The following is an 18,667-nucleotide window of genomic DNA, read 5'->3' as shown; positions in this document are numbered from 1 at the left end:
TGGGATCTTCCCGGACCAGGGCTTGAACCCGTATCTGCTGCATTGGCAGGAGGATTCTTAACCACTGCGCCACCAGGGAAGTTCCCCTAGAGTTCTTTTTAAAAGGTAGAGTGACTCTTAAATGTACATTTTGTGATTAATTTTGTTAACCTTTCTATTTTGAGATAATTGTAGATTTATATGCAATTGTAAGAAATAATACCAAGTGATCCCATGTACCCTTTACCCAGTTTTCTCTGGTAGTAACGTCTTGTGGAACAAATACCACAATCAGGATATTGACATTGATACACTCCACGATCTTGTTCATAATTCTCCAGTTTTACTTGTACTCATTTGTGTGTGTATTTAGTTCTATGCAGTATTGTTATATCTGTAGTCTCATGTATCTAATACCACATTCATGATACAGACAGTTCCGTCACCCCGAGGAGTCCACATGTTGTCCTTTTTGTAACCATACGCATTTCCCTCCTGCTGCCCCTACCTCCTAGACCGTTGGCAATCACTAATCTGGTCTCCATTTCTATAAATTTTTTATTTCAAGAATGTTATATAAATGGAATCATACAGTATATAACCTTTTGGGATAGGTTTTTTTTTTTCTCCCCACTCAGCATAAATCCCTTGAAATTTATACAGATTGTCATGTGTCAGTAGTTTGTTTTTTATTGCTGAATAGTATTCCACAGTGTGAATGTACCATAATTTAACTGTTCACTGTTGAAGGACAACTGATTTATTTCTAGTTTTTGGCTCTTATGAATTAAGCTTCTATGGACCTTTGTGTACAGGTTTTTATGTGATCATAAATTTTCATTGCCAAGAATGCAGTTGCTGGGTCATATTTGGTAAGTGCGTGGTTTGCAATGTACTTTAAGAATTAGCAGATAAGGGCTTCCCTGGTGGCGCAGTGGTTGAGAGTCCGCCTGCCTATGCAGGGGACGTGGGTTCGTGCCCCGGTCCAGGGGGATCCTGCGTGCCGCGGAGCGGCTGGGCCTGTGAGCCATGACCGCTGGGCCTGCGCATCCGGAGCCTGTGCTCCGCAACGGGAGAGGCCACAGGGGTGAGAGGCCTGTGTACAGCAAAAAAAAAAAAAAAAAAAAAAAAAAATTAGCAGGTAAAAACCTTTTCCTCTTTATTGACTTTTGCATTTTTTTGTTGAAAAACATCATTTTACAGTTCCTTGCAGAGCTCTCTGTCTTCTAGAACCTATTACCTGTAAGCCAGGGAGTTTGCATTTTGGAATAGGCATTGTGAGAGGAAGGTAAAAGCTGACAGAAATCGAATCCCAGAATCATCATAGTTTCCTTTCCTGTGAAACAATACACGGATTAGTTCTTGTCTTTTTTGCATTTGGTCTTTAGTTTTAATATTGTAATAAAAGGTTGCATTTTATTTTCTCTTCTTACAGCGGCTATGTGACTATGTTTGTGACCTCCTCTTGGAAGAGTCAAACGTCCAGCCAGTATCAACACCAGTAACAGTGTGTGGAGACATACATGGACAGGTAAAATTTCATGCGGAGATTTTTAGCTTTTGTACTGTCTGTCCATGTCTGTTTCCAGTTGTGCTGCAAAATATTAAAAAAAAAAATGCTGGTGGTTGGCTAGGGTGCCTCAGTCTGTGTGACATTAATGATTCCTGTTTACTGTTAAAGTGAATAAAAGCAGTGGTCAAATTATTCATGGACTTTGTTGAAATCATACTTAGAAAGTGAAGAAGCATTATAGCTCTGTGGACGGGGGAGGTATAAAATACAAATGCGGGCTGCTCCTAGTTATTATGATTGATAGCAGATGCTTTGGTGTTAGGCACTAATTTTCTATTCATTCTGTTCATTTCTGTTCTGTTCACTTAATGTCATATTTTATTGAAAATTTTATTGAAATTTATTGAAAATTTATCATTTCCTTAGTGGGAATGAGAATAGCAGCAGTTCAGAAAGATAAAATTATTGGTGCATGATTTTACAGCAAGTCAGTGCTAGAATGGGATGAGAAAGTTCATTTTTTCATCTGCTGGGGTTTTGTTTGTTTTTAAGAGTTTCAGAGCATTGACAGGAGGGGTACACCTCATCTTTAGACTCTTACTGTTAGTGTTTAGCCTAGTTAGAAAACTGTGTATTTGTAGTTTTTTCTTTTTTACTGGGAAATGAAAGCTGAACAGAACACTCATAGCCTGCTCTGTGCATGCAATGGAGTTGGGGCTATAAGACATGATATTTGTGAACAATATAGTATTTATGAATTCCTACAGGACCTTAACTATGACTGCCTAAAGAAGCAGAAATGTGTGTAGCTTGGTTGTGATTGAGGGCTGCTCCATGAGTACAGTTCTATTTTTTTTTTCTTTTAATTTGGTTGCCCTGGGTGTCCGTTGCGGCGCGCAGGCCCTTCGTTGCCGGTTTCTCTCTAGTTGCGGCACTAGGGCTCTAGAGCGTGCAGGCTCAGTAGTTGCGGCATGCAGGCTTAGCTGCCCCGTGGCATGTGGGATCTTAGTTCCCTGACCAGGGATCGAACTTGCGTCCCCTGCACTGGAAGGCGGACTCTTAGTCACTGGACCAGCAGGGAAGTCCCATAAAGTTCTATTTTGACTACTTAGCTCTTTTCTTTTTGGTTTTTCAGTCTGTTCTTTGGATGTGTGAGGTTATAATGAATGACATCTGCATGTTATCAGCTTCTAAATAGAGGCCCCCACTATGTCATATTTAATCTGTTAAAATTCTAGTTCTCTAAAGTAGACCTTAGGAGTTCTTCTTAATTTCCATGTAACTTCTCTCCAAAAGTATAATAAATATTTGTATTTTGCTAACATAAAGGGTATTAATGTAAGCAGTGCCTTAACATATTTCTAAAAGCTGAAATAAACCAAGTAATGCTTTCCCTTGATTATAATATTAAAATTGAGGGGTTACCTGTGTTTATTGGCCGCAGCACGAGGCTTGTGGGATCTTAGTTCCTGACCAGGGATCGAACCCGTGCCCTTGGCAGTGAAAGTGCAGAGTCCTGGGCTTCCCTGGTGGCGCAGTGGTTGAGAGTCCGCCTGCTGATGCAGGGGACACGGGTTCATGCCCCGGTCCAGGAAGATCCCACATGCCACGGAGCGGCTGGGCCCGTGGGCCATGGCCGTTGAGCCTGCGTGACCGGAGTCTGTGCTCTGCAACGGGAGAGGCCACAACAGTGAGAGGCCCGCGTACTGCAAAAAAAAAACCAGAAAGTGCAGAGTCCTAACTATTGAACTGCCAGGGAATTCCCCAAGACTTTTCAATAATATGAATTATAGTCATAATCAGAGGTCAGGAAGTTAGAGACAACTTCAAACTGCTAAAATTAATTCAGATAATAAATTTGCACTTCTACTGATAGATTATATATACCTTCAGTCAGATGTACAATTCTTACTTTCATTTATCTTGTGTTTTGACATTAATAATGTACTTTTTCACATATTGCATGTCAATTTTTTTTTTTAAGGTTCTTATGAGGTAGGGTTTTGTAGAGAAGGAAACTGAGTTGAAAGATTGAGGAATTAACCCAAATTCGCACAGCTACTAAGGGACAGAGCTGAGATTTGAAACTCATTTGGGTGCCCGATAGCCCATGCTATTTATTTATTTATTTATTTATTTTTTGGCTGCACGGCTTGTGGGATCTCACTTCCCCGACCAGGGATTGAACCTGGGCCACGTCAGTGAAAGCCTGGAATTCTAACCACTAGGCCCCCAGGGAACTCCCAGCCCATGTTATTTTAAGACTACCACCAAATTGAGCCGTGTTTCTCTTGTACTTGACCCTTTAAAACAATTGCTCATCAAAAGCATGGGACTTGAGGAGCTTCTAAATGTCTGCAGACTAGTCAAATGTAAGGTGTATCTTTTGGGACTTGTACAGTTGTCTTCCCCCTTGGGCTAGTTTTGGAATTGCAGGATTGGTTTATGAGTATAAATAAACTCATAAGAAATGTTGACAAGCATACAGTTGCTGAGAAGCATTGAAACAACATAATCTAGTGAGGAGATTGTAGACTTCAGTGTCAGACAGAGCTTGGTTTAAGTTAAGTCCTGCTTGGGTACATAACAGCTGTTTAAGAAGCCATTTCAGCTAGCTCTTCAGTTCTTTAAATATGGCCTGTGGACCCTTGAGCATCTGTAAGTTGGCAGAAAATCAACTGAGGGTAAAACTGTTGGTGCCTCAGCATGAATCAAGGGAGTGTCACCAGCCTATGCTGGTTGTCATTGTATTCTTCACCAGCATGCATGCATGTACAGTAAAATAAAATGCCAGTATCACTTAAGAATGTCCATGATGAAGCAGTAATATTAATTGGCACTCTTGACCCCTCAGTAGATACATCTTTTGAGTAGTCCCTGTGATGAAATAGGAAGTATGCATAAAGCACATCTACTGCATATCAAAGAAAAATGGTTTGCTCAAAAGAAAAGTACTTGTGCAGTTCTTTGCATCTCCTGCTGAAACAGCCTCTTTTTTTCAACGGAACGCTGTTTTTACCTGAGAGAATGAATGACAAACTACAGGTATTTAGCAACTGTTTTGCAAAAGTGAACGAAGTGAGCCAGTCACTTCAAGGAAAACAATTGACGTTATTTGTTGCTGATGACAGTATTTGAGTTTTCAAGTGAAATATTGGAATTTTAGAAAATTTGAGTTTACCACCATGAGGCTACTAGCTTCTGATACTTAAAAGACTTTTCTGATGAGGTGAGTAAATTAACAAATATTTTTTTGATGATGTATAAAGAAATGTCATTTCCATTTTCCAAATAACCAGTGTGTTACCCACTCAAAGTGTTAGACCAACTTATCTAACAGAGTTTGAGAAGAGACCAATTGTCAAGTTTTGATGTATTAAAAGAAGAATATGCACCATTATCTCTAAAGGTTATTAAAATTCTTTTCCCTTTTGTAACACATACCTGTATGAAGGTATGTGTTACACTTTAAATTTCTAATGTGGTTAATACTGATTCATATAACGTATAAACAAAAGCTTTTTGGGGACCTGTAATTTTTAAGACTATGAGTGGGTCCTGAAACCAGAAAGTTTAAAAACTGCTGAGTTAGCCAACTATTTCCTTGCCTCTAATAATGGAATAAAATCCACTTCTCGGGACTGGTTTTGTTTTAAAATGAGAACATTTACAGAGTGTGTGTGATATGAAAAACATACAATAGATGGTAGAAATTATTTGTGAAATAATGAGATGGGCTTCCAGTAATGTATGACAAGGTTAATTGTCTGCATATGTTTTCAGTAAATATTTATTATATTAAAGAATTTTGGAAAAAACTACCAATATGGAGTAGGAACTATGGGTCCCCAAAGCAGAATTTTTGATCATCCATTAAATATATATAAGTTAAATGGAAACTTACAAAGCTTTTATTCAAGAATGTGTTTCTACAGACATCAGTAGTAAAGTCTAAGGACACTCTTTCACCACACTTTTATAGAAGCAATTGTTTCATAAAACTTTTTCATGTTTCCTTCCTGACTTTGAGTGTGTACATACTCAATTTTTACATGACAAAATTGTATAGTTATATTAGAGGTATAGTTTTGTGTTCCATTCTTTTCCCTAGTCATTTTCCCACTTTGCTACATAGTTGCCATTATAATCATTATTTATGACTGCCTAAGGTCCAGGTCTTCGAATTGGTAGATCATACTTTATTAATATTCCCTTACGTTAGTTACGAAGGTTGTTTCTTCTGTTATTAGAAATGATGCTATGATGCATTTTCTTTATGTTATACAGACTTTTTTTTTTTGCCTTTAGGATATAGTCACAGAAGTGGAGTTACTAGGCCAAAGTAACACAAACACATATATGTATATGTGTATATATATACTTATTTTTTACTGCTCATATTGTGTGTGATTGTATTTATACATATATATGATATACATACACACATCATATATATATCTGTGCGGTGGGAAGTGAGAAGTATATTCCTTCAAAGGAAGGGATTCCACTTTGTAGAAATGGACAGCATATATTTTGAATAAATAATAGTCTACCAGTTGACTGAGGCTGAATTTGTTTCATTTGTTTGCTTGCTAATTTTAAGAAGATAGGAAAATTTTATTTTAAACTTTCTAAAGTTTTTTTTTTTAAGCAAGTGACAACTCTTCAGACTTATGAAACATTGCTACAAAGGGTAGTACTTTATTTCAGTAGTTAATCTTTAAATTTCAGTTTTGTTCACTATGACTAAGATTTCTGTACTGTTTTAAGTGTTAGAAATTTAAGTAGTAATACTACTTTCAAGTGTAAAAGATAGATGTGAAGGAAATTATTGGTTGTAGTTGGTATGGTATATTATAGTCAGTTCCTTTAATCTAAAATCCTTTTTCAGAAAAACTGTGACTTTAGGAAGTAGGATTAGGATAATCGAGTTGACTGAAGTTATCAAACGCACATTTTTGTCAGTTAAATTTTCAGTCAAGTAGAATATGATGAAATATACTATTCTTTTTCTACTGATTATTGAGAAGACTCTCCACAGCTGTAGAAGCTGAGGGTACACATCTTCCAAAGTAGAGTGTAAGAAGGTAGGTTGATCTGCTCTTTACGACACTACGAAGTGTCATGTAAATTCATTCTTCCAAAGAAATTCTTATCCACTTGTTTCCTTATCTTTTATCTCTTTAAGATAGATGCTGAAGGTGGGGCAAGGTGATTGGGTTAGCTTATTGACAGGTAACTGATAAATGATTTCAAATTCTCAAGTGATAGATGGGGTGAAGTATGAAAGAAATTTGAAAGGGGGTTGCCTATAACATTAATGACTTAGGAATGATTTTAGTGATAACTGAGCTTCATTTTAGTGCTTTTTTTTTTTTAAGGCTTGGGAGCTGTGTGCTTGGCAGTTTAGTTTGCACTTCATTTCTTTGTATAAATGTAAATATTTGAAGTCCTCTTAATTAACTGCTTCTTTATACAGTTTGGCCTCGGTTTTATTATTTTACTCCTTCACAGGAATTTGTAATCAGCATATATTGCCTTTCTTTTATAGTTTTATGACCTTTGTGAACTATTCAGAACTGGAGGTCAGGTTCCTGACACAAACTACATATTTATGGTATGTAAACACCAGTGATGTCAAGTACTTATTTTAAATGGAAGGAATCTGAGTTACTACATGTAAATTATGTAATAATTTCGTTGCCATGTGAAAATCACTATTTAAATACATGAAAAGGTGATTCTATGCTTTTCTACATTTTGCTGTGTCCTCTAGTTGAGAATAATTGCTTTTGTAAACTGCTGTATACACAGGACTGGGTTGTAGCCCTCAGTAATGGTTAGGCCGTAAAATAGCCCACAGGTTTAAGGCATAAATCTTCAGTTTACTGTTATTTTATCAGATTTTTCTTGAGCATTCATTTTCACCTGTTATTAATCTGTGGATTGATTAATATACACATATACACATTTGCTGTTAAGGTAGATATTTGCTTACTTTCCTTTTGTAATACAATGTTACTGTTGAACTTTTTCTGAGTCCTTCTGTTATTTTTCTTCCTTCTGAAAATTTCTGGGTCATTTTTCTAATCTTTTAGCTGTTTTCCTATTGGTCTAATATTGGCCCGAGTAAAACGTAAATGGGAAGTGTAAATAGTATATCCTCTTACGTAGTTGTTAAATACAAAGCTAAATGTAGAATACTGTTATAATTATGGTAATTGCTTTTACAAAAAAACTATTTTCTTCAAGTTGACAGCTCTTTTGATACAGTTAAAAAGATTTTTGAAATTCATTTAAAGTTTTTTGATTCACACATGATCTTTTAGAAACATTTATTAATGTAGGTAACAGAGAATTGAAAAAATGGTGATTTTGCAGGGAAAATTCTTGAGAGGATTGCACAGCAGGTTCCTGTAGGCTCCTGTAGCATAAGACTAGCACAAACATTTAGTAGGAACAGCTTATTTATTTCCATTTGAATTTTTTGTTAAAACCTAATTTCCAAATAATTCAATGTGTAACTCTTCATTTTTGTTATTTTGGGCTGTGTCTCTTGAGTTTGTGCCCTTTGGTATAATTTTTAAAAAATATTGTTGCTATTGTATTGTTTGTAACTGTAAATTTTTACTTTACAGGGTGATTTTGTAGACAGAGGTTACTATAGTTTGGAGACCTTCACTTACCTTCTTGCACTAAAGGCTAAATGGCCTGATCGTATTACACTTTTGCGAGGAAATCATGAGAGTAGACAGATTACACAGGTGTATGGATTTTATGGTAAGACCTTCTATTTCTCTGATTCTGAATATTGATTTACCTTCCTCTTTGGGAAAAAAGCCACACAAGTCATACATGTGCTTTTCATAGTAGAATTAGAAAATACAGATAATCTTTTTCCACTTTCTCACCCTTAACTCCTTTTCTTCCCTCAGTCAGTTAAAAATCTGACTATTGATATGTAGAGAGAACCATTCTTTTTTTTTTAATTGAAGTATAGTTGATTTACAATATTATATTAGTTTCAGATGTACAACGTAGTGATTCAGTAGTTTTAGAGATTATATTCCTTTTAAAGTTATTATAAAATATTAGCTGTATTCCCTGTGCTGTACAGTATATCCTTGTAGCTTATTACTTTATACATAGTAGTCTGAGAGAACCATTTTTAACTTTTTGGTGTATGTCTTTCTAGATCAGTGCCTCAAAGTGTAGTCTTCAGTTTATCTCACTGGAATCGTTTGGGATGCTTGTTAAAAGTGTAGATTGCTAGGCGCCACTTTTGGGGTGGGACCTTAGAATCTGCTGAAAGGGAATGTTTTGCACACTCAGTTTGAGAACCTATCCTATATATATGTATGTGTGTGTGTGTTTATACATACGTGTGTACACACACCCCAAGCTAAAATGGGATCATACTTGTTTTTTAATATTGTGATCAGCCTTTTCACTTCATTGATGTTATTTTATAGCTGCACTGTACTATACTGGATGGATGTACTGTAAATCTGTGTGCTTTCTCCAGAGAATACTAGGACCTCAGGTCATAAATAGAATGCAGCCATTAAAAGCAAAATAGCTACTTCTATAAAATTTTTATATGGTTGAAAGTTTTTCAAAATGAGGTTAGGAAGCTCTTTGAAGGAGGTAGATAACAGAACTGTAGAGATTATTATTATTATCTATCTATCTATCTATCTATTTATTTTTGGCTGCATTGGGTCTTCGTTGCTGTGCACGGGCTTTTCTCTAGTTGCAGCAAACGAGGGCTACTCTTCATTGCCATGCGCGGGCTTCTCATTTCAGTGGCTTCTCTTGTTGCGGAGCACAGGCCCTAGGCACATGGGCTTCAGTAGTTGTGGCTCGCGGGCTCTAGCGCAGGCTCAGTAGTTGTGGCGCCCGGGCTTAGTTGTTCCACAGCATGTGGGATCCTCCAGGACCAGGGCTCGAACCCGTGTCCCCTGCATTGGCAGATGGACTCTTAACCACTGAGCCACCAGGGAAGCCCTGTTGATATTATTAATAAGAATTTTCCTTGAACACAATTAAGGAAGATATTGAGAGATTTGAAAATATTAATTTCATAACCCTTTAGTTCTTAGACTTTATATTTTGAATTATCTTCTGTCATTATAAAGATATGCTGAACTCTCTTACTCCTGATTTTGTCAGCCATTATCAATTATTAAATTGAGAAATTTGGCAACGTATTGTTATCTATTTATTTATTTATTTTTGGCTGCACCGCGTGTCTTGTGGGATCTCAGTTCCCCGACCAAGGATTGAACCCGGGCCACAGCAGTGAAAGCCCCAAATCCTAACCACTAGGCCACCAGGGAACTCCCCGACAATTTATTGTTGATATAGTGTTAATAGGAATTGAAAAGTTAGATGGCTAATATTTATCTCCTTTCTAGAAGTTACTTCAGATTTTCATTCACAAAATGCCAAATATCATTTGGAATAAAAAGTGTTTGATTCTTTTGCAAAATAATCAGTATTTTGGATAATACATTATGTGGTGTTAGCTCAGTGAAAGCAACTGGCTCCAACTTGTAAGATTAATGTTACATATATAATTACACCCCAGAATTTGACCAACATATCAGTGTAGGGCAAAAGAGGTAAAAGGGGGAGAGGAAGGAGGACATTTTAATCAAGATGCCTTGACCGAAGAAAATGACAACAGCACAACATCTAGTATTGAATTTTTTTCATCCCAAGCTGTGCTCTAGTGTTAATCTATGGTTTTGTTTGATAAGAGGAAGCCCATCTGCTCCTCAGGAGGGAGACAGTTTTAGTCATCATGGAACTTAACATTGATTTTAAAGTAGTAAAAATGTCTATATATAGCTATTATATTGGGCCTTCAGTTCACACTGATAAATATATGGTTAGCAGTTATTATGAACCAAGTGCTTTGCTTACGTGTTAAGGTGAAAAATTCACAAGATTCCTACCGGTAAACTGAGCTCAATGTTAGAGCTGTCTCATGAGACGTTTACAATAAGGACCCTGCCTCACGTAGAGATATAGTTTAGAAAATTATGAGGATTGACCATACCCCACAGTCTTATATCCTGTATCATTTTCAGCCGTACTTAGGGCAATTAGTGATACATCCATTTTTTTTCGAAATTAAGGAAGAAGCCAAAGAGCAGAACTTAGTGGTATTAACTGAGAGAAGAGATAATGTACCCTATTAACTGTTGTAGACAGCAGAGAGAATGTTCAGCTGAGAATATGTAAGAACTGATTGGCAGTTTGTCCTTAGTGATGACTACAGGGGTACTTAATGGAACTCAAGTATGTAGTTGCACAATTTGCAGAAAATCTCAGAAGAGGCAACCTAGGCCTGAAAAATGTTGAAATGGGAATTATCCATGCTCTTCTAATTTGTTTGATTATCCTGCTAGAATAAGGTAGTCACATTAAATACATTACTCTGTTTGATAGAATTGCCCAGTATTTTTTTTTTTAAGTTTATTTATTTGGCCTGCGGGGCCCCACTTCCCCAACCAGGGATGGAACCTACTCCCTCAGCAGTGAAAGCATGGAGTCCCAACCTCCGGACCGCCAGGAAATTCCCCCCGGTATTAAATAGTAAGACAAAAGCTTTTGCTTTGGGTTATGTGAAATGAATATTTAGCTCTTCTTTTTTTTTTTCTTTTTTGTGGTACATGGGCCTCTCACCGTCGTGGCCTGTCCAGTTGCAGAGCACAGGCTCCAGACGCACAGGCTCAGCGGCCATGGCTCATAGGCCCAGCCGCTCTGCGGCATGTGGGATCTTCCCGGACTGGGGCACGAACCCGTGTCTCCTGCATAGGAGACTGCGCCACCAGGGAAGCCCAACTCTTCTTGATTATAGCATTTTGACTAATAGTTTCAGCTGGTTCTTAGAGCCACTTCTGGAATGAAAAGCAGGACCACATTCTTAGACTAGTTAGACACTGGTCTCCTTCTGGTTCTACATGGAGGACCTACTAGGGCTAACTATGTATCATAACTTGCCATCCTAGTTTAAGCAAATTTCTGTTGTCCCAGTATTAGATGTATTCTTTACTTATTTTATTTATTTATTTATTTATTTATTTTTTGGCCGCACCTCATGGCTTGCAGGATCTTAGTTCCCTGACCAGGGATTGAACCCGGGCCACGGCAGTAAAAGCGCTGAGTCCTAACCACTGGACCACCAGGGAACTCCCCTGTATTCCTTAGTTTTATCAGCAGGTTCAGAACTTCATTAATGAGAACTCTTTGTTTCTCTCATAGATGAGTGCCAAACCAAATACGGAAACGCTAATGCCTGGAGATACTGTACCAAAGTTTTTGACATGCTCACAGTAGCAGCTGTAAGTTTATGTAAATCTTTTTTAAAAAAAAGCTCAAGTATTTTCCTGCCAGTAACACTTGGCGTATTTTTATCTAATTGCCATTTCAGTTATATTGATATCATTAGCACTCACTGATGGATTTAGATATATGACTGAGTTTATTATTATATGTTCAACTCTTTGTTTTCCTTTTTTTGCTAGTTAATAGATGAGCAGATTTTGTGTGTTCATGGTGGTTTATCTCCTGATATCAAAACACTGGATCAAATTCGAACCATTGAACGGAACCAGGAAATTCCTCATAAAGGAGCGTTTTGTGATCTGGTTTGGTCAGATCCTGAAGATGTGGATACTTGGGCAATCAGTCCCCGAGGAGCAGGTTGGCTTTTTGGTGCAAAGGTCACAAATGAGGTAAAGCCAGCATTTTCGGAAAAGTGGTTTGTTGGTTGCTAATGGACTACATAAAGAACTATGGTGGCTATAGATACCAAACTTCTAGTCTAGTTTACTCAAACTGTGGTGGCTATGGATATCAGATTTCTTGTCTAGTTTATCCTGTATGTCTTTCCTTAATGGTTAAATGAGATCACGTAATAAAAGCACCTCCTTTAGCATCCGTTGGTACTATGTATAAAATAAATGTTCCTTTTCTTTCAAACATTGCAATTAAGTAATGAGATAACAAGGGCAAGATAGGCAACTTTTTAATATATATATTTCTTTGTGTATATATTTTTAATTGAGATATAATTGACATAACATTGTATTAGTTTTATGTATACAACATAATGATTTGACATGTATTTATTGTGAATAAGCAATATTTTTGAGATTAACTACTTTCAGTTAAAAATATATATACACACACACTTACACATACACATACACCACAGGGTGAAGTAAAATCCAGCATAATGAAGTCAGAGAGCTAGTTTTATCCTGTCTGAGCCTCCGGTTTCTGAAGTTGCAAGAGAAGGATAATAAATCTCTTTCAGAATTTTGTAAGAACCATACTAAAGCCTCAGTAAATGATAGATATTGATAGTAATATATTTATTATTAAACCATAAAAACTTTGTTTCATATCTGATAGCACTTACAGAATGCTTTTCTTTCAGAAACTTCTAACTAATTATGTTACTATGATTTCTATAACTCAGGCCAAAGTGGCTCTATAACTTATGGAAATTAATGGGGATAACTGTAGAATGGATTCTATAATCATGAGAGCTCTAGTAATTATAGGATTTATACTTTATTTAAATGCTTATTTTTTTATATATGTAGGTTGATTTTTTTAAAAATGTGCTGGATACTTAACAAAACCTTTCTAAATTGCAGTTTGTTCATATCAACAACTTAAAGCTCATCTGCAGAGCACACCAACTAGTGCATGAAGGCTATAAATTTATGTTTGATGAGAAGCTGGTAACAGTATGGTCTGCTCCTAATTACTGTTATCGTTGTGGAAATATTGCTTCGATCATGGTCTTCAAAGATGTAAATACAAGAGAACCAAAGTTATTCCGGGCAGTTCCAGATTCAGAACGTGTTATTCCTCCCAGGACAACGACGCCGTATTTCCTTTGAGGCCTTCGCCCATCCTGCTGACCCATTTTTCTGCCCTCTTACCCCAACTTTCGTGTATTACCCTCTACAATATACTTTTTATTGAGCACTTTGCTGCTGAAATGCTGCCTCTGGCCTTTTTTTTTTTAATTTTAAATTATCTAAATTTATTGTTTGTTATGGTGTCTATAGCAATGTTTTTCTATCAGTTTTCTCCCCCATCCCATCCCCGCCTTGGACTCATTTGAGAAGACTTGAGAAATGTCTTAATACTCACACTGCTGCATGTAGATCTTGCTTATTTACTGGTCTACGGGAAACAGGATGTTTCCTTTTTTAAAAAAGCCAATTGACAGAACAGACTACACTGAAATACTCCTCCTTTTGTATTATTCAGTCTTTTGTTTTAGTTCGGTAAGTTTTAAGAAATTTCAGCAGCAAAGTTGTTATTCAGTGGGCATGATGGACTGCAAATGCCTCAAGTTATGTATACCTGTCCCAGCTGTAAACTTCATTTTCCTTTGTTGGATGATATTTTAAATGGATATAAAATAAATTGGTCTAAAGGGCTGCCCTCCTTGTTGTGTTTTTAAATTTTAGTTTAAAAACTGCTACAGCTTATGACTTTGTACATTAAGATAATTGTATTGATCTGTTTTCAGATTCCTTGTATTTTTTAATAAAGTAATCTTAAATAAAACCCAGATAGGTTAAAGTGTTAGAAATTTTAAACAGTGTACATTGTTAGCTGAAAGTTATTCTTTTTTTCTTTTTTCCTAATCGGAGTTCTTGGCCCTTTGCTTATTAAGTTTAAAACTTCAACTGAAATTCCATACTATATATTTTAAAAACAAATCACTAAACTGTGCCTAAAGAAATAACTGCCATATTAATGTTTTGGTTTATATCCTCTCTAGTAATAGAAAAACATTTAATACTTGTAATGCTGATGTGTTCATTTGATACCAGTTGAGTAGAATGTGATCAATCCAGTTTACAATCTATCATGAGTATCATTAAGTAAAATATATGTACTTTTCAATAGGAATCATTCTTACTGTAACACTTGACCTTAACTTTTAGAAAGTGTTCATTTTTTAACTGCAACTGGAAAGGTTGAAAAGTCAGGACTCTTGTACCTGTGAACTGTAATCTGAAGCAGATTTTTAAAAGTGTTGAAAAAACCAAATTGTCCTTTTTTGTAAAGGTCTGTGATACTATGTTTCGGCTTTGTGTAAGTAATTTGAATATCCAAAGGGTTGTGATGATCAGTTCTTGATATGCAACTGTCCACTTAATAAGGACAAGTGTTCCAGTGTCTCTTATGATTGTGGTCATAAATGATGCTGGAATTAACCATTTTATGAAATCGTTGGTATCCCTTTACTACTATAATTAATTTTTGTCATTCCAGGAAATCTTTGTGAAGCCAGCCAATTAATAAAGCACTTTAGCATCTGTTCAGGTAGTTTTGAAAACCAACTGTCCCCCTTCAGGATAAGAACTTCCAGGTTACCTAAAAATGCAATAAAAATCTTTATAGTCTAAGCTTCTTGGCACATAATTTTTCATCAGGGCTTTTCTTTTATTAAGTGAGCACAATAGTGTTTTGATTTTTTCCTCCAACCACACAGCTCCTTGTGTAGTTTTTAATTGTATAGCTGTAAGAAAGAAGTGGCTAAGACATTTGCTGCACACACTTGGAACTGTTGGGTCAGTAGCTTTGTTTTACTGCCCTGACCCCAGTGTAATTCAGGGGGAAAGGTATTTTTATCTTACAGGGATATGTAGCTATGTATTTTACTACTTGTGAAACACTGGAAATTAATGATGCAGACAACTTGGTGTGGTCTTTGAACAGCTTTCTGCAGTATTTTTTTTTTCTGTTACCATAAATTGTATTTAAGTGCTTTCTCTCTTCTGCTTTTAAGTTGTACCAATAAAATTGGTAACCCTCAGCCCTTCCTTCCCATTTGACACTCCTTAGCTTAGATTGATGTAGTTGTTTTAGTTACCCATGTAATGTGACTTTTACTTTTAAGTCATGGTGTACTGCATTTGTTTGTCACTAGTTGGGCATGTGCCAATAATATTCTGTCCATTCCTTAATTGCCATCTCTGTTTTGCCTGATTTTTTTCTCTTCAACTGAATAATGGCTTTTTGCATGAAAAAAAAAGTTTTTACTATTAGACATGTAAAGGGAAGAGAGAGTGAATGTATTGGACTCTGTAAGCCTAAAAGGAATATTTGGATCCCTCTGATAAATAAGGGCTATGTACTATATAGAGTAATCATGTGGTGGAAAATACTTGCAAGTCATAGATTTGTAGGCATGAGGCTCTGTTATTCCCTGTATCTAGGCTGAATGTAAAATCCCTTATGTTGTATTGGGGTAATAACCATTTTTATTTGCCTATGATATACTTGGTTTCTAATAAAATGTCCTAGGCTCTAGTGAGAACTGTCTACTTTTAATTGCCAATTACTCCCCTTTCCTCATTTTCCTGATATGCTCTTGGCTAGCTTTTCCTAGGTTAATGCTTTTTCCTGAAAAATCTCACAACTCTAAATGTGTTCATTTGGGTGTGATCCTAAAAAGCCTGGATCAAGAGCACATCTTTAATATGCAACCTGCATCAGCTCCTACTCTGTCCGGATGTCTAGAACTGTTGGAAGATTTTGATGTCTTAAACCCTGTGTTTCACTTTTGAAATAAGGTTTGAAATATTGTTCTTTGCATTAAGATTTGTGTGTTTTTGCGTTGTAAGCCCAGCACCAGGTTTTGGAAAATGCCTGTACTGTGAAAGCAAATCCGAACTCTTTCTGAGCCTCTTCCGTTGTCAGAAACAGAATTGCTTTCCATCAGCCTCCAAAAAATTGTGTATCTGGAGTCGAAGAGATTTAACAGCAAGAATCCAGATTTTTAAATGTACTTGTTTTCTAAATGCTAATGTTTGTAAAGCACCTTCAGTTCTTTGGATGAAAGGTGCTATATTCTCTCTGTAAATTAATAAAAAGATTATAGGAAGTTTGGCAAAAAAATTTATCTAATGCAGTCTGTCCCAACAAGAAGGTAGCATTTTATATAACACAATTTAAAAATTAAAAAATGCTTATTCCTTCACTTAGTTGCTTGACTAGTAAACAGAAGTGAAACTTTTCTTGTTCTGCATTTGACTCTTCAGTGTTCCAGTTCATTGTTACGTCCTGGATCCAGTGCCCAGAACCCAGCTTCATGAGATCATCACAACTCTTTCAATTGTGTATTTAAACTGTGCAGTCATGCTGATGAAACATACAGTAGTAAAACACCAAAAAGAAGCATTTGGAAAGTCCTCTAGCATGAAACCAAACACAGTAGATGCTTGGAGAAGGACCCTATTCCCCTCTTACTAGTTTTCTGTTTCCTTGTTAATCACTTGGTGAATATGTGCCTTTCGTAAGGCATATTACTCATGATAGTAAGCTTATGCTGGCTTGGATCATTCAAATGTTTTCTTAATTCAAAAATGCATGAAATTTATGAATTTTGTGTGCGTGTGTCAACAAAAATAATTATTGTGTAAGTATATTCCACTCAGTCCCTGGGCAGCCACTGTTCTCAGCACTTTGCTTTTTTATATAAATGGGAATGGGTTATAAAAGACTGTATGGAGGCAATGGAATAGTGGAAAGAATATAGGCTTTGGGATCAATCTAGGTAAAAACCCCAGCTCTGCCAGGCAGTAATAGCAGCTAACCTGTATTGAGCACACTTAGCTAAATGCTGTACATGCCCTATTTTATGTCATCCCTCCTATGGCTCAATGACTGTAGTACCTTTGTTTTTTTTTTTTTCTTCAGACAAGAAAACACACTTAGAGATCATAGGTAACTTGCCCAGGGTTGCACAAGAGAGCTGGAATGTGAACCCCTTTAGGGCATCCTAGAGTAGTACATCTTAAGCAGTATTGGTTATTGTAGCTTTGTGACCTTGAGCAAGTTGGGTTTTCTGAACCTTAAAATTCTGTGTCTAAAATAAGAATGCCATACAGGGTTGATCTCAGGATTAAAAATAGCACATATAAAATACCCAGTCCCTGGCCCAAAGCTGCCATTTATTGAGGGCCCACTTACATATCATTTGCCCAAATTCAGTGTAGTTGGGAAGTAAAAATAATCCAAGGCAATATATAATTGCTGACATAGTGTAGTTTATGTAAGTACAGCAAATTTGGAGAAGGAAATGTTTGAGGTAAGGTGGAGTAATTGGGGAAGGCTTAAAAGAGGAAGTGTGAAATGTATACTAGAATGATGGGCCATGTATTTCATATAGTAAAAGCACAGAAATGGGGATTACTAGAACTTGGACATGATATGAAGGTAAACTTGAGGGTACTCCTTGGGAAAGCGTAAGAAATGAATAGCTGCAGCTCTATTGACAATACCACGTATCAGAGAGGCGTTGGCCAATTGTGAAAGACCTTGAAAACCAAGCGGATGACTTTAATTCATATATATATTTTTTTCTTCTTTTTTGCGTTTCGCGGGCCTCTCCCTGCTGCGGCCTCTCCCGTTGCGGAGCACAGGCTCCGGACGCGCAGGCTCAGCAGCCATGGCTCACACTCTCAGCGGCCATGGCTCACGGGCCCAGCCGGTGCGCGGCACGCGGGACCCTCCCGGACCGGGGCACGAACCCGCGTCCCCTGCATCGGCAGGCGGACTCCCAACCACTGCACCACCAGGGAAGCCCTTAATTCATATTTTAAGAAACATAATGAGTGACATTCAAGATTAGTCTCCTAGTAAGTTGATCCTCCCCACCAGGACTCCTACCACATCTCCCCTAGTCTTCTCTGACAAATGATTCTGAGGTTCTCTCTCTTTTCTGGCTTGGTGATTATAAGGGTGGATATTGTTTGTTGGTATTGAGGGGATTTATGGTTCTGTTATCTTGGGATTATGTAAAATATTAATTTGGGGAGCCAACAGATGTTCAACTTTTTGTTTTTCCTTGTCAATGCCATTTTAAAGGTCCCATTACAATTTACCATCATCATCATTTTATAGAAGGAAAGATGTAAAAAAAGCCATCTCAGAATAAAGGACAGCCCTTTACACCAAATAAATTCGGCTTTATGAAAAACTATAGTAGTCTCATTTTTACCATTTGTGAAGATCAGTAAGAGATTTGTCCCCAAACTTTTGGTGTGTATAACTCTAGGCTGTCACATTATTGATGCATAAAAGCGTATTCTGATAAAACAGAAATAGCTTAAGAGAAAGTTTTAT

The 18,667-nt window shown here is 36.8% G+C and overlaps 1 protein-coding gene and 1 non-coding gene across 3 annotated transcripts in view; one reads left to right on the top strand and one right to left on the bottom strand.

The window, feature by feature from the left end:
• The window catches only part of PPP6C (protein phosphatase 6 catalytic subunit), a 29,413-nt gene extending 15,447 nt beyond the window's left edge, over positions 1–13,966 (top strand). Inside the window, exons 2-7 of one of the 2 annotated variants that reach the window (XM_019949221.3) lie at positions 1,415–1,510; positions 7,044–7,109; positions 8,131–8,272; positions 11,765–11,844; positions 12,028–12,237; positions 13,168–13,966. In XM_019949221.3, coding sequence (XP_019804780.1) covers positions 1,415–1,510; positions 7,044–7,109; positions 8,131–8,272; positions 11,765–11,844; positions 12,028–12,237; positions 13,168–13,416 — 843 coding nt within the window. In that variant the 3' untranslated portion in view covers positions 13,417–13,966. The remainder of the gene's footprint in view (positions 1–1,414; positions 1,511–7,043; positions 7,110–8,130; positions 8,273–11,764; positions 11,845–12,027; positions 12,238–13,167) is intronic. The other variant, XM_073806601.1, reaches the window with a different exon arrangement.
• TRNAK-UUU (transfer RNA lysine (anticodon UUU)) lies at positions 11,620–11,691 on the bottom strand. The gene has a single exon. It is a non-coding gene; the product is annotated as a tRNA-Lys (tRNA).
• Positions 13,967–18,667: the final 4,701 nt, after the last annotated feature.

Source organism: Tursiops truncatus, chromosome 6 (genome assembly GCF_011762595.2).
Source record: "Tursiops truncatus isolate mTurTru1 chromosome 6, mTurTru1.mat.Y, whole genome shotgun sequence".
Lineage (NCBI taxonomy): Eukaryota > Metazoa > Chordata > Mammalia > Artiodactyla > Delphinidae > Tursiops > Tursiops truncatus.
This window is presented reverse-complemented; position numbering and strand designations above follow the sequence as displayed.